This window comes from Physeter macrocephalus, chromosome 18 (genome assembly GCF_002837175.3).
Source record: "Physeter macrocephalus isolate SW-GA chromosome 18, ASM283717v5, whole genome shotgun sequence".
NCBI classification, from domain to species: Eukaryota; Metazoa; Chordata; class Mammalia; order Artiodactyla; family Physeteridae; genus Physeter; species Physeter macrocephalus.
The window spans coordinates 65,003,711-65,020,159 of NC_041231.1; the positions used below are offsets into that span (position 1 = coordinate 65,003,711).

Here is a 16,449-nt window from a genome sequence, read left to right on the forward strand (position 1 = left end):
CTTTGGTTCTCAGAGTAAGGGAAGCATAAGTTTAAAGGTCAAACCCAAAACCAATAAATCACAGGTCAGAGAGAAAACCCCAAATATGAGGGGGAAAGAGGAGGTTAAAAGGATGACGCCTGAATAATCCACAACCCTTCCCCATATTCCATTTCTAAAGGATCTTCACATATCCTTTCTTCCAAGATACAACAAATTTTCTGTGGCCACATGGTTCTGGAAGAAAAGGATCCAGTTCTACAGGGCACCTGAGGAGAGACAGGAAAGGAAAAGGGAGCCAAAAATCTTGCAGTTTTATTCCATTTCCCTTTTATCAGATATGGCCTCCAAGGCTTAGAACTTTCCTGTGTCACATAATCCTTTCACATCCTCGCTGAAAGTAGAGGAACAAAGCTGGAAGCAGGAGATCTTCTGGGCAGAGGACTCCCTGGACTACCTCTCAGGGCCATTCTAACAGAAACAGGCCGTTCTCTAAAGCACAACAGCCCTAAACACAGCCATCGCTGATTTGATGACTCTCTCTAGAGAATGCTTCTTAAATGCCAGAAGTGAAGAAATGCAAGTCAAATGTAATATACTTACCTCACTCTGAGAGGTGCTAGGCTCTTCATCATCACTGCTGACCAGATCAATGTATTCCAGAACAGGTCTTAATGGTCCTTCCTAGGAAAAAATGAACAAATTAACAAGTCATAGAGAGTTATTCAAACTAAATTAGCATTTAAAACAATCCTTTTTGTCGATGTTGGGATTGATTGGCAAGAACTCTTCTGAAGAGGAAGCCTTATGGGTGGTAGAAAATCATCAGAACAAATGCAGATGAAAATATTCATAGCACAAGACTAAGAAATGATGACAAGATCTAAAAGAGCCTAAGCCAAGGTAGGGTATTAGGACTGTGTTGATTCCTTGGGGAGAGGATTATTAACACAGGAATAGTGCTACAAGGTCACAGATACTGTAAGCCAATGCTTTCAGATGGGATGGGTATCTCTGACTAGCAGCTAGGCTGTACTTCCGACTCCTACAGAGTCACACATCAAACCTGGTTCTCCTTCATCTTTTCTTTCCATCCATACTGGCTCCACTGCAGACCAAGCCTTGAATGCTAAGCTTAAAAGCCTAGATTTTATTCTACAGGCAAAAGGGAATCAATAAATACTAAGATGGGAATAAGATCATGAGAGCTTACCTTAAGAAGATTAATCACACAGAGAAGTATGGAAAGCAGGATAATTAATCAGTCCACACACATAATAATGCAAAACTAAAATAGTGGTTATGGCAAAAATAACAGTGATGCTGTGGTGCAAATACAAAAGGATATACAGGTAAGATGAAAACAAAAACCAAAAAATGATTGACTATAAAAACAAAACCCCAACAACCACAAGGAGTCAAAGTGGTCTCTAAGGTTTCAAGCTTAGGAGACTAAAGGATAGACATAAATTTGGAATACAAAGACAGAAAGCTGGCATTCCTTTGGCCATAATGGGATGATGTACGAGGGGTACACAGAGGCACCTGGCAGACAGCTAGAAATGCAAGCCTGTAATCTGGGTATAGGAACATAACTGGAAATGGAGACTGGAAAGATGCTCCCCTACAAGACTAATAACTCGAGAACTAAACTGAAACTATGATATTGCCAAGGAAGAAAGCAAAGAGGAGAAGGAAGGGATTCAAGGAGGCTCTTGAGGAAATGATGGAATTTTAGGATTTAGGAAGAAGAGCTAAGTAGGTAATCAGAGATCTGAGAAGAATCAGAAATGCACAAATTCAAAGAACCTAAAGATAGAGAAAACCTCAATGAAAAGGTGTCAATGTTAAATGTGGCCAAAACCACTGAGCACTGAAAAAAAAAAAATGCCACTGAATTTAGCAACAAAGGAGATTTTAAAATGTCTTTGACAGAGCAACTTCAAGAAAGTAGTGAGCACAGAAGTCAGGCTCTAAAAAATTAAGCTGAAAATGAGGCAGTAAAGGCCAAGAGTAAAGATTATTCTTTGGGGCTTCCCTGGTGGCGCAGTGGTTGAGAGTCCGCCTGCTGATGCAGGGGACATGGGTTCGTGCCCCAGTCCGGGAAGATCCCACATGCCGCTGAGCAGCTGGGCCGGTGAGCCATGGCCGCTGAGCCTGCGCGTTCGGAGCCTGTGCTCCGCAACGGGAGAGGCCACAATGATGAGAGGCCCACGTACGGCGAAAAAAAAAAAAAAGATTATTCTTTGAAAAATTCTACTATGTTTAAAACAAGAGAAAGGAACACAGCGGGAGAACATGGCTGAGGGAAAGATTTCTCAGGATTGGGAAAGACGGCTGTTGGGAAGCCAAAGTGATATATTCAGTGGAAAAATTAAGAGAAAAAGACCCCAGGTCAAGAGACAGAAGCTAAGATCTAGTTAAAGATCCTCTTCCTGAGACAAGGCATCCAGTCTCAAAGACAGTGTATTTCTCCCCTAGGCTGCAACCTCTCTCCAAGCAGGAAACTGCTTTCCCTGCAGGTGGTGATTTAGCCACTAAGATAAAACCAGAGAGCAAAACTTCTGGGCAGGACTCATGTAATAAAGTAATTAGGATTTCTGCCTGAGCTGTAAAAATGGACATTTAAAAAAGAGGATTAGAGGGACAGATATTCTGCAATGTGTGGTCAACAGAGATGAATCACCTACTTTAAGACCCAAACCTACCATTTGTAATAAGGTTGTCAAAATCATACATTCAATCCAAGAAGGTAGTAGAGGAGATAAAAATATAATAGCTTGCTCTCCTCAAGAAATGTACGTTAGGAACTTTTATTACACGTCCACTGAAGCAGCACACCAAGAAAGTCCCCGAGGTACCAAACACACAGAGGCTAGGGCAGAGCTTCCATGAAGGGTTGGCAGTTAGAGAAAAAAGAGATGAAAGGATAACTGGGCACAAAGCACAAAGTAGAATGGGCAGGAAAATGGTCACAAACAAGATGAAAAAGTAGCTGCAGAAACAGGAGAAAGGGCAGGAGTAAGGACAGATGAGAAAAGTAGCATAAATATCCTGCTGGGGTCAACCACTACACTGATACCCAGCCACCTGTGAACTACTGAACAACGACAACTTATGATTCACACTAATTAAGAGAGCAGAATAAAGAATCAGGATAGGAAGTCCATACATGAGAAAAAGCAGGGGTCACTGACAGTTCATTCACTCAACAAATATTATGGAATTATAAGTGACAGAATGGTAGGAGAAGACAGCATGTGCTTGAGACCTAAAAAGGCAAAGAGGCTGAGTAGAAAAACAATGGAAGAGTAAGTATTCCAAAGGAAAATATTACTTAATAAACAAACACTCTATACTTTAGCTAATTTTCACAGTGGATATGGACAAACTTCCACCATAACGAACCTAAGGAATCAAAACCCTTTGGTACTCCGTTGATTTTATTCTAATCGGGAACATGTGTCACTGAGCCCTGTACAGGCAAAGGTACTAAACTTTTCACGTATGTTATTTCATTCAATCCCCACATTACTTCACTATTGTGCCATTTAACAAAGGAGAAAACTAAGCGAGGCCCATCTGGTTCTCTAATCACATCATTGGCTGTGTGGTCTCTAATCACATAATTCTGAGGCAGTTCCAAGTATACACACTATGTTTAAATCAATGCTTATTTCCTAAGATTCAGAGATAAGATACTTTCTCTTCCTTCAATTTGAGGAAAAAGTCTACCTGCTATTGTCCCCAACTCTGAATAACTCACAACACTGGCCAAAAAATAAGTTATTAATTCTCCTCAAACAGTAATAATTATAATACAAATACCAAGAAAAGGCAATTTCTTACTATGCTTATAATGGCTGCTTACATTCTTAAAAAGTAAAAATGCACGCGGTCCTCCAATTACAAGGTATTTTATTTAAATATGCTTCATCCATCAACTAGTGAACCATCATTCTCATGCCCTCTGTACCAGTAACAAAATCAAAGGATTCTACTCCAAAGCCACACAATTTAGGGGCAGGAGCACAGGCAGAAGCAAAACAGTTGAGAAACACAGTTTAAAACACAGTTTTAAAAAATATTTTTAATGAAATAAAAAGCTTTCATTCTTGTTATTAGAAAACTGATTTCTCATACAAAGCCAAAACACCAAATACCTACTAATTGGAAAGTGATGTCAATGCACTAAAATACAGTCTACAGAAAAACTAGTTTACCCCAGTCTAAAATAAAGAACATGGATTTGAGCACAGATGCAAAAATCCAATCTAAAACCCTAAATAATTCATGGGTTTTTTTTCCCACATAGAGAAGTTAGGGACAAAGTTTACTTTTGCAGTCCCACCCGATTCAAACATTTCAAATGATTCCCAAATGCCTGCTCGAAGTTCAAATTTAGTCCACAATTCAAAATCTATACTGTCCGGCCCATCCTTCCTTCTCCCACTTTAAAAAAAGTACCCTCCAGAACTAAGCATAATCCTCTCTGCTCTCCCATTTTGATGACTTTCCTTGTTTCTTCTCAAAATACTCTTTTAAACACATACAAACACTAAATGCTACCTATGAAAAATAAACTGAAAATCCTAAGTCTTTTTTTTTTTTACAGCACTTTGTACTTTTTATAAAAGAACTTTCTACTTTCTACTAGAACTATTTACAAAGTCCTCATCCCTATCTCATCTCTCACATTGAAATACTGACACTTATGGGTAGGATGTACTTCCAACTAATCTCTGTAGCTCTAAGGTACTTAATTCAGGACTTTGCTCCAACATTATTTTTATTTATTGAGCTAATACAACCCCAAGACACCCAGCCAAAAGACACCCTCATTATTTGTCCATGACCCCCCTGAAGTAATTTATGAAAATATACAAATATTCCACATGTTCAATGATTCCACATTACACCAATCATCTTGGTTGAAGCCTAAATCTCATGTGCTGTTATCAAGATTATGACGGGCTGTCTCAGCAGTTTTTATACCTTTATATCTAGAGTAGCACTGTGAAAGATCATGTCATTAGCCCTGAGTTAAAACAGTTTTCTGGGAGTAAATTAACTAACATATCTGCAGTTTCAAAGAATGCAGAAAATAAAGATGGTGGCTGAATAAGGGATCATATTACTAAATTAAACAGAAAATTAGAGCAAAAGAGCTAAATGAAAAGTTTGTATAGTAACATTCTGTCTCTTGAGTTAAGCACTGTTTACACATGTGTACTGGCTTTGCAAAAATAAGAGGGTACACTTATGAACTGTGCAACTCTCTGTATGTGTATTTCAATAAAATTTAAATGAAAGGGCTCATTTTTGCACCTCCACATCTATATCCTTCCTTTCCTTCAACATGCTTAATTTCAAACTCTGTATTTTCTAAACCACAGAAAAACTACTGTGCCACCATGCAGATTAAAGATGGGAAAGTTAGACTAAGAATGAACTAAGAAATCCAAACCAGTGTAAATCAAGAAGTAATATCACAATGTTCTTTTTGTATCTGAAGAAATCTTAAGCACAGACTATTTATTATTTTTATTGAACAAGCACTACCTGAGGAGCCAAGTGTAAGACTGGGTTAGAGAGAGAAGATTCTGTCTCTAACATATTTTAAAATAGAATTAAGGTATCATTAATTCATTGAAGTGTTATCACCATAAAGGCATAAGGAACGTTTTTAATAGGTTTCTTCTAATACTGTAATTGCATTTAATACATATAATTCACTTCTCCATCTGGAACTATCAAACCTTTGAACTTATATTTGGAAACAGATAAATATAAGATGTATCAAGATGGACACAAATTCACTGATTGTATATTTTTTACTCTGGATGCAAAGATATAACAGATTCTCTACATTTAAAATAATATTTAACTTAAAAGAATATTCTTAAACTTCAGTCAAATACACACTTATATTAAGTACTGACAAGCTACACCACAATTCTTCACTCCACAGAGTACCTATATATATATATCTATATTTTAATTTTATTTTTGTAGATTCCATCTGTGATTCTCAAAGTAAGCCCCATAGTTCACAAAGAAGTGTGTCCCTCTTAATTTCCACAAAATATCAAGGTAAATATTCTCCATTCACAAATATACCCATATTCAGGGAGAACCTGAAATATGTGTCCTGAAGGGCCAAACATACTTCAATTCACAGTGAAGGAACAGGCAGGATACAATTTCTTCTACCACCACCCCCAAACCTTTAAAGTTTAAAATGAAAAGGATACAGCACCATATGCATGGGCAAGGGCAAAAAAAAACAAGAAATGATCTTGTGAAAGACTCCTAAACAAACCCACTGAAACACAATACAACATTGCATCACCACAATGGCCTAATGTTGGGGTACATAGAAGACACTGTTTAATAACCAGTTCTTCAAAATTGTCCAAGAACCAACAAACACAAATACACATCAGACGGGAATTAAAGAAAGATTATACACCTTTAATAGCAAACTTCAACTACAGTATTCAAAAAGAATCATTTACAGTAGAAGGATTCTCCAGCTAAGTGAGATACTACTTTAAGCAGAGCCTTTATAACACTTTAACAGTGTGGGGTGGAAATTATCCTCAAATGTATCACAGCACCCCCTTCAGTTTTTGCAACCAATGTTTTACAAAGTGTGTTCACAGTTTCATACACCCCTGCATTTGCACCAACATGAAGATTCCTGGGCCCCACCTACCAATTCTCATTCCATAGGTCTGGAATGAGGTCCGGGAATCCACACACTTCTACTTACTAATGCTTGAAAACTACTGTCCGAAGGGAATAAAAACAGAAAGATACAGGATGCTCCTCGTGATAGGGGCCCTTCAGTGTGAACCTCACCTGCTGGACTGTGCTGTAACAGGATGAGCTCAGAGCTTAGTGAAGTCTTCAAGCCACCCGCCTTCACGTTATGGAGACACACAGGCTCAGAAGTTGAGTTCCTGCAGCCCTTCTGGTTTTCTACCTCATTCCTCAGCACTAGCCGCCCCTTCTCCCTAACCTGTGTGCTATCTTTTAGAAGTTACTCGTCTCATTTCAAAACAGTCTTAGGAGACCACAACCCTGCGTACATGAACGGCTCAAAGTGCAGGGAGAGAGGCGAGATTCAGGGTACAACACGCACCGCAGGCCACAGGCTTTGTGATGCCAACTGGGGCTGCTCAGACACCTCTTCGGGCAAATTCCCTACTCCTATGCCCTGCTCCACAGTGTACAATCCCTATCAGACATTCACACACGTTTGCTGCATGATGAACAAACCGGTGAGGAGTAATCACATCACGGCTTATCACGCATAGTCTCTGACTCGGAAAAACCCGAATATCGTCGCTACTTACACTAACAAACTGAATGTCATCTTCATTTTCCTCCGGTGTTGACTCGGACGCCTCAGGCCCAGCTGGAGGAACACATTCTATTATCTATAAAAATAAGCCAAAACACGGTTATCTAGACAACCCCGCACTTACAGAAATAGATTTTCCGAAGGGAACGAAGAAGGAAAGCTCTCGCGGAGACCTAACGGAGCCCCAGCCTCCGCGAGCCCGAGCTCGCGTACGTGGACCGCAGGGGCCCCTCCGCATCCCTTCTCCCAGAGGAGCAGGGAGCACGCTCCCCCAAGAGGCAGTCGGCCTCGGAACCCACGCCGCGCCCGCGCCCAGCCACGGTTCCCGAGCCGGGCCGGGCGGCCATTGTTGCTGAGGGGCCCTCGTCCCCCAGGCCCCCAGGCCCGGCCCAGCACCCCCCGGACCCCGCACCACGCCGTGCCCAGCCCGCTACTCACCTCCGACCCTGGGTCGCCCATCTCCCCGACAGCCCGCCTGCCGGCACCCGCGCTGCCGTCGTCCCTTCCGCCGCCTCAGCCTCCCCGCCGGCCCCTCCGGCCAGCCAGCCACGCGCCGCCGTGACCCGCCCCCTGCTTGCGCGCCGAGCCGAGGACGCCGCCGAGCCGCCGACACCGCGGGCGGAAAGGGCTGCAAAACCGCTTCCCGGGGAGGAGCGGCCCGCTAGGCCCGCGGTGCCTGGCCTCCCTGGCGCAATCCCGGCCTCCCTCCTCCGCCGCGCCGGCCGCTGGGAACTGTAGTTCCAACAGCACCGAGACCACCCTAAGAGTTAGTGGAAAAGAACGGAAGAGGACCCCGAGGCATGGCGCATGCGCTCCTCGAGGCTGACGTCACTGCCGCTCGCCGGGCGGTGGGCTGGCTGGGTTCTGCTTTACAGTAAAGGGCGGGGACGAGGATGGGGAGGAGGGCGTAGGCATGGGTTTCGTGTGGTTGTGGAAGTGACAGGCGGGTGATGGAGACTAATTTATCAGTTCTCCTTTTTCCCCCGAAGGGTCGGAGATGTGGATGCTTAGCTGAATTCTAAGATCAGGGTAGAAATCTGAGGCAGCCTTACACTGCTGACCTGTTCTCCATCCTCAGTCTCCACTCAGAGCCTGTATTAATACACCTGAGGAGGAAAACTGAGGCCCTGAGCTCCCATCTCCAGGTTGACCTGAAGAATGCTGGCGAGGCTAGAGAATCCTGGGCCCAGTAGGATAGGGAGCCGAGGCTCAGAAAACTTTATCACTGGGCCTTAGGCCAGTGATGCTACAACGTACTTTTTAAAGACGTTCTCAGATAGTATCTTAGTAAAATAGAATAGTTGACTGTTTTCCAGTGTTCATGCTCAAAAACCCTGTAAAATAGTTCACTCATGTTCAAATATGTGTTCTCATTTTTTTCACTTAACTGCCTTACCAAAAGCACCCCCCCTTTTTTTTTTACACACCCACAGTTGTTAGTAAAGGTTTTGAAAAGACTTTAAGTTGGGAAATTCTTGTAAATCTTAGATGCCTTTTTTGCCTGTCTGCATACACGCCCAACATGTGATTACCTATATTGGTAGTAATTATTGCTTAATAGTCCATACTTTCTTCCAGGGCTTTATGACTTCAGTTGCTTTTCTACTTTGTAAGTTTGAGAATTGTAGAGGCAAACTGAGAATGAGAGACATGCCTGTTGTGTTCCTTAAAAGCTGTATGTAAAGTAAATATTTCTAAAACTTTTAAATGTCTAGGCAAAACTTGTATTTAGGATTCTCCTAATGTGCTGGTGAGAGTTCAGTGGAACATTTACTTTAACCATTTGCAGGTAGGAGTTAATGTGTAAAACTTGGAAAACAAGAGCCCAAATATGCTCATAACTCTTCATTCCTTGTCATTGCAAGGATTTATCCTGAGGACATAATTTAATCTGTAGGAAAATCTTTATGCAAAATGTTATTTATCACAAATTTGTTGTAATAGCAGAAATGGGAAAACATCTAAATGTCTAATGATTGGGAACGGAATGGTTAAACTTTGGCATGCCAGCATAAGACTGTAGAGTGTTTTTTGCCTCCATTGAAATGTTTAGCTAAAATTTCTAAAAGTGGGACTTTCCTGGTGGTCCAGTGGGTAGAACTCTGCGCTCCCAATACAGGGGGCCAGGGTTCAGTCCCGGCCAAGGAATTAGATTCTGTATGCATGCCACAACTAAGAAGTCCCGCATGCCACAACGAAGACCTGACGCAGCCAAGGTAGGTAGATAGATAGATAGATAGACAGATAGATAGATAGATAGATAGATACTGTTGTTAAGACTGAACCCGTACCATGATTCTCTGAGGAAGGTATAAAGAAAAAATTTCTAAAAGCATATTTTTTTAAAATGCAAGGTATATATAATATGATCAGAACCACATCAAACCACCAAGCAAACCATGTCTGAAATAGGAACCCGACTTAAGTACTAATAGTAATTTTCTCTGGGGAGCTGGACTATGTGTTAATAAGAAAATCTTTTGAAACCCATTAATATTTAAGCGACATGCCTGTAGTTCCCGTAAGGCCAGTTTTATTTAGCTTGGTGTAGCAGAGGAGAACAAACTATAGGCAAAGCTTGGGAGTCCCTTAATCTTAGGAAATTAAGAAGAGATTGGATGGGGTGCTTTTAAGGCCAGTCGGTGTGGTAGGGAACTGGTTAGAATTGGAAAAAGCAGAGTTCTTTGCTGATTGGTTCAGGGTTCAAAATGGAAACTTAACCATGGGAAAATGTTTTTTATGTTTCACTGTGGATCCATTATTTTGCTTTATGAGTTAAGATCTTGAAGGGAACCCATCAATGGGTTTCGTAACCCCTCAAATTCAGTTCTTAGACTTTGTCGGACACAACATTATAATAATTTCCAAATCTACATGTTGATATTCTTCCTTCAACTCATTGAAACAAACAAGTACAGGCTTCAACTTTAGTTTTGATTTCATCAGTTTTCTATTGACTTTCTAGCTGGTTTTGTTGAGTGATTATTTATAGAACCATCTGTTTGAACATTGGCTGCATCCAGGATTTAAGATTCCAAGTCCTGGTTCTTGACTAAGGGAATGACATCAAGAGGAAATTAAATGCATCAGTAAGTCTCAAACCCTCTTTAAGAATCATTGTTCAGGGAATTCCCTGGCGGTCCAGTGGTTAGGACTCAGCACTTTCAATGCCGGGGCCCCGGGTTTAATCCCTGGTCGGAGAAGTAAGATCCCACAAGCCACCTGGCCAAAACAAAAAAGAATCATTGTCCAATATTCATAAATCTCAAAAAAGGGAAAGTATAGCTACCATGAGCCTGTCATTCATTTAAGGAGCATTCAACTTGGGGAAAAGAGTTAATGTATACACAGCACCAAATATTATGCTTTAGAAAAGGAACAAATACTTCCAATGCATTTGTATTATTAAGAACCGTATTTGGTTTGGAGTAAATGCTCTGATTTTAAGACCTGGCAACTGGAATGGTCTCTTTAATAAGTTCTGATAAAATAAGAAATAGATTTATAGGCACTTATTCCAAAATAGAATATGCTTTAGGGAAGAAAAATGGCTCTTAAGATACTTTGGAACCAGTCGTCACAGTCATTTCCTGGGAGTTATGAGAGCAGAACAAGAGCATGTAGGTCTGAAAGAGTACAAAAGACTACCACTAGGTCTGTAGTGCAATTTCTTTGTCCCTCTCAGGTCTGGAATTCTGTACAAGTGTTGCACACAAGGAAAAGAAGCACAGGAAAAAAGTGGTGGTTCATTTCTATGGTTGGGTCATATGTACAAGCCACTTGTCTCATCAGAGGAAGCTGTGATAATTACTTCTTTTGAAAAGGAATTCTCCCCTTCAAGCAATCATGTATTTGCCCTTATGAGTAAACTGGGAACAGTAGTTTGGGGTAACATTACTACATATTGTGAGTAGTATTTGCAAAACTTCCCACCCTCTTTCTAGAAATATTTGGAGGATCATCTTTCAGTATTTGCTTCATAGCAGTACTCCTCCTCCATATAAGGCCACTGAACAAAACTTCTGATGGTTCAACTTGTAGTGGGTCACAAGGGTTTTGAAAACACCATGGACAACCAAAATATTAGAAATGGTTTGTATCTGGTAAAGGAATTGGTCTGTGGCACAGTTTAACTGTAGGTATATTTGTAACAATCTTGCTGGCTGGTATTAAGATGGCATATAAGTATTAAGATCTATTTAACCTCTTTTATGATAATCTACATGTTAGAATAGTTGTTTAAATCTATTTACTAAAGAGTGACTATGGAGGAATTTAAGGCAAGTATAATACTTTCTTCCCGCAAACTGAAGAAGGGTGAAAAATCCTAAGCACGAGCAAAACTTCTCTGTATTTCACACTTACAGAAAAATTGCAAGAATAGTAGGTTTTACCGTATTCTGTATTTCTATCTACATAGAAATATACATACTTTTTTTTCTGAATCACTGGAGAGTAGGTTGCATATATCATGCCTCCTTATCCCTTAATAGTTGTGTGTACTTCCTAAGAATCAGGATTTTCTTTGACATGTGTACTTGTTTTAGTCCTCTTGGGCTGCTTTACTAATTTAGCATAGAGTGGGTGGCTTAAACAACAATTTATTTCTCACAGCCTGGAGGCTGGGAAGTAAGTCCCTGATCAAGGTGCCAGCACAATCAATTCTTGGTTAGGGCCCTCTTCCTGGTTTTCAGACAGTCTTCTTTTACTTTCACAGGGTGGAAAGCAGAGAGAGAAGCAAGCTCTCTTGTGTCTTTCTTGTAAGGACACTAATCCCATTGTGAGGGCTCCACCCTCAAGACCTCATTATGTCCCTCAAACTCCATCTCCAAATACCATCCTAATGGGGATGAATTTTGAGGGGACATAAACATGTAGACCATGACAGTATTATCAAAATTTGGAAATTTAACATGTAATGATCCTTTTTTTCCTAATCTGCAGTCCTTTATCACATTTTATCAATTGTCCACTCCAGGATCACACAGTGCATTATGTCTCTTTATTCTTCTTTAATTTGGAGCAGTTTTTCAACTTTGTCTTTCATGATATTGATGTTTTTGAATTCCCAAGGCCAAATATTTTATAAAATGTTCCCCAATTTTGGTTTGTCAGATGTTTCCTCATGATTTGATTCATGTTATGCATTACCAGACAAAATAATCTAAGTGATGTTGAAGTGTTTTAGGTGATCACATCCAGAGACCCATGATGGCTATTTGACCCTCATTGAGGATACTAATTTTAATCACCTGGTCAAGGTATCATCCCATATCACCAATATGTAATTTCCCCCTTATAAATAATAGGCCATCTGGGGGGATATACGTTTAGACCATTCAAACACTATGCCTCATGAAATGTATTGCCTATATAGCATATTCTGATGATTTTTGCCTTTCCCAAACTTTACTATGATGTCCACAAAATGATGATATTCCAACTCTACTGTTCTCTCAACTTTTTTCTTTTATTAAGAAAAAGATTTTAATTTAAAAAAAATTTTTATTGGAGTATAGTTGATTTACAATGTTGTGTTAGTTTCTGCTATACAGCAAAGTGAATCAGTTTTACATATACATATATCCACTCTTTTTTAGATTCTTTTCTCATATAGGTCATTACAGGTACTGAGAAGAGTTCCCTGTGCTATACAGTACGTCCTTATTAGTTATCTATTTTCTATATAGTAGTGTGTATATGTTAATCCCAAACTCCTAACTTGTCCCCCCCACCCCGCTTTCCTCCCAGTAACCATTAGTTTGTTTTCTGTATCTGTTTTGACTCTTTTTCTGACTCTATTTTCTGACTCTATTTCTGTTTTGTAAGCCCACTTGTAGCATTTTTTTTTAGATTCCACATATATTTGTCCTTCTCTTTCTGACTTCTGTCCTTTTCTTACTTCACTTAGTATGAAGTAAGGTCATCTCTAGGTCCATCCATGTTGCTGCAAATGGCATTATTTGTTCTTTTTATGGAATATTACTCAGCCATAAAAAAAGAACGAAATGCCACCTCTCAACTTTTTTCAGCTGGCATTCTTCTGTAAGTCTTGCCTTCTCTTTTAAAATAATGTTTTATAAATTTATTTATTTTGGGCTGTATTGGGTCTTCATTGCTGTGCACGGGCTTTCTCTAGTTGCAGTGCGCAGGCTTCTCGTTGTGGCTTCTCGTTGTGGAGCATGGGCTCTAGGCGCACAGGCTTCAGTAGTTGTGGCACATGGGCTCAGTAGTTGTGGCTTGCACGCTCTAGAGCTCAGACTCAGTAGTTGTGGCGCACAGGCTTAGTTGCTCCGCGTGGCATGTGGAATCTTCCTGGGCCAGGGCTCAAACTCATGTCCCTCGCATTGGCAGGTGGATTCTTAACCACTGCGCCACCAGGGAAGCCCTAAAATAATTTTTAATGTATGAATTATATCTTTTAACCTTTCATTGAATGATTTTTTGATGTTTGTACAGAGTGCAGATACAGTCACATTCAGAGCCTTCCTAGCATGTTACCTGGTAATCACTGTGGATATTAGGGGTTCAGAATATCAGAGGTCATTGATTCACAACTTCCTGTGCATCTACTTTTTCTACCTTGTGACCTATAACACTTGTTTTAGATGTAGCTTGGCCATGCCATATATCTATGTTCTGATTAGTATTTTTTTCTTTAGAGACAATTTTACATTCACATGCAGTTGTAAGAATACAGAGTACTTGTGACATGACAATGTGCAGAGCTATGCTGATGTGGACAAATGATGTCACCTGTCATTCCAGTTAACACATGTTGCTGGATTCAAGCCCTCAGCCACTGCAGTGCACACTGAGGGGAATTCAAGGTGGAGAAAAAAAGGGTACTGGCCCTAGATCGGTAAGATATATATTGAAGGAATAATTTCAATGAGCCAAGATTCTTGCATCTTCCCATACATAAAAAAGCACTGAAATCATTAACTTGAGATGTCTTTTTTTTGTGTGATTAGCAGTTATCTTGTGATGTTTGCCTACATTTTTTTTTTTCAGCAAAAACTCCTACATATCCTGGCTCTCCTCTCGCCTCTTTCGAACAGTTCCTCAGAGATATCTGAGCAGCTGTTTTCCCAGGCTACAGTCCTCAGTAAGGTCCCCAAATAAAACATGTAACTTGAAACTTTTAGGTTGTGTGTTTCATGTTTTTTCTGTCAATAATTTTGGCAACCAATGAAGAGACCCAGAGCAGACTTCTCTCTTTGAGGATCCAGAGCCTGGGTACCAGCACAGGCCTCTTGTGCCTATCCGCCTCCTCTGAGGGTCCAGATGAATTTGAGTGAGTCTCTCCTGTGTCTCTGACCTCCCATTGTTGGCTGATGATCCTAAGTTTTGTTTGGTGGTGTTAAACTCCTCACTGGAGTAGCAGGTTTCCTTGAACTTAGGTGCCTGGGTTATCTTCAGTTGAAAGACACTGGGAAGATTTTATTATGTTCATACAGAATTTATACTTACAAGTACTTGCTTAATTGGGAATTAAATGAAATCTTGCCCTAATAATGGCCAAAGCCAAAAATAAATGAATTAATTAATTTAAAAAAAATTAGGAGTGGTTATCTTTATTTTTAAAATTAATTAATTATTTATTTATTTAGTTGCGTTGGGTCTTTGTTGCTCGTGCACCACTCTTTGCTGTGGTGCGCGGGCTTCTCATTGTGGGGGCTTCTCTTGTTGCAGAGCACAGGCTCTAGGCACGCAGGCTTCAGTAGTTGTGGCACACGGGCTCAGCAGTTGTGGCTCGCGGGCTCTAGAGTGCAGGCTCAGTAGTTATGGCACACGGACTTAGTTGCTCCACAGCATGTGGGATCTTTCCAGACCAGGGCTCAAACCTGTATCTCCTGCATTGGCAGGCGGATTCTTAACCACTGAGCCACAAGGGAAGTCCAGGAGTGGTTATCTTTAAGAAAACAACAACAACAACAAAAAAACAGTCAACAGAAACTGCCTGTGAGAACAGATTTGTAAGAAAAAGATGCCAAATCAGCCATTATATACATATTCACAGAAGCACAGGAAACATGATTAAGAAGTAAATAAAGGTATGATGACAATGTTACATCAAATAGAAAATATCAATAAAAGATAAAAATTATACAAAAAGATGGAACTTGTAAAGTACAACAAATGAAAAATTTTAAAAATCACTTCATAAACTGGACTTCACCAAACCTAAAGCCTTTTGTGCTTCAAAGGACACCATCAAGAAAGTGACAAGATAACCAAGAAATGGGAGAAAATATTTGCAAATCATATATGTGATAGGAGACTTGGATCCAGAATGTAAAGCTATACAAAGATATATAAAGATGTACAATGATCAATAAGTACATGAAAATATGCTCAAATCATTAGTCATCAGGTAAGTGCAAATCAAAACCAGAATGGGATACTACTTCACACCCACTTGGATAACTAAGATTAAAGAGTCAGATAACAAGAGTTGACAAGGATGTGGAGAAACAGTAACCCTCATGGTACTGCTAGGGGAATGTAAAATTTTGCAGCCACTTTGGAAAGTAGTGCAGCAATTCCTCAAATGATTAAACGTAATAGTTAACATATGATCCAGCAATTCCCCTCTTAGATATATACCCAGGAGAAGTAAAAACATATGTTCATACAAAAACACTTCCAAGAATGTTTATAGCAGCATTATTCATAATAGCTAATAGGTGAAAGCAACCCAAACATTCATCACTTGATGAATGAATACATAAAATGTAGTATATGCACATGCAATGGAATATTATTCACCCACAAAAACAATGAAGTGCCGATACATACTACAAGATGGATGAAACCTTAAAATGTTATGGTAAGTGAAAGAAGGCAGTCAAAAAATATCACCTCACTGCACTTCCCAGCCCATGATGCATGCCTGCTGGTGTGTGTGGCAACTGGGCGCTGAAACTCAGGCTTCAGTGGACAGACCCAGGGAAAGGACTCAGTTTGGCTGTGCGAAGACAATCCGAAGGGCCTAAAGTGTGGTTCAGGCTGCAACTGGGGGTGTGTGCAGGACAGAGCCCAGGTCCATCATGCAAAGGGAGGGGCAGGCCCCACCATAGCAGTGTGTTCACAGGGAA

The 16,449-nt window shown here is 40.4% G+C and overlaps 1 protein-coding gene across 4 annotated transcripts in view; it reads right to left on the minus strand.

Annotated features, from left to right (window-relative positions):
• ZNF451 (zinc finger protein 451) overlaps nucleotides 1-8,111 on the minus strand; it is a 92,037-nt gene extending 83,926 nt beyond the window's left edge. The window contains exons 1-3 of one of the 4 annotated variants that reach the window (XR_008615772.1): nucleotides 7,787-8,102; nucleotides 7,341-7,424; nucleotides 583-663 (exon numbers count right to left, since the gene is read on the minus strand). Coding sequence is in view for 3 of the 4 variants with exons in the window: in XM_028479236.2 (XP_028335037.1) it covers nucleotides 583-663; nucleotides 7,341-7,424; nucleotides 7,787-7,807 (186 nt within the window). In the remaining variant the exon portion in view is untranslated. Of the gene's footprint in view, nucleotides 1-582; nucleotides 664-7,340; nucleotides 7,425-7,786 lie in introns of all 4 variants that reach the window. The other 3 variants (XM_028479236.2, XM_024121944.3, XM_024121945.3) reach the window with 3 other exon arrangements.
• Nucleotides 8,112-16,449: the final 8,338 nt, after the last annotated feature.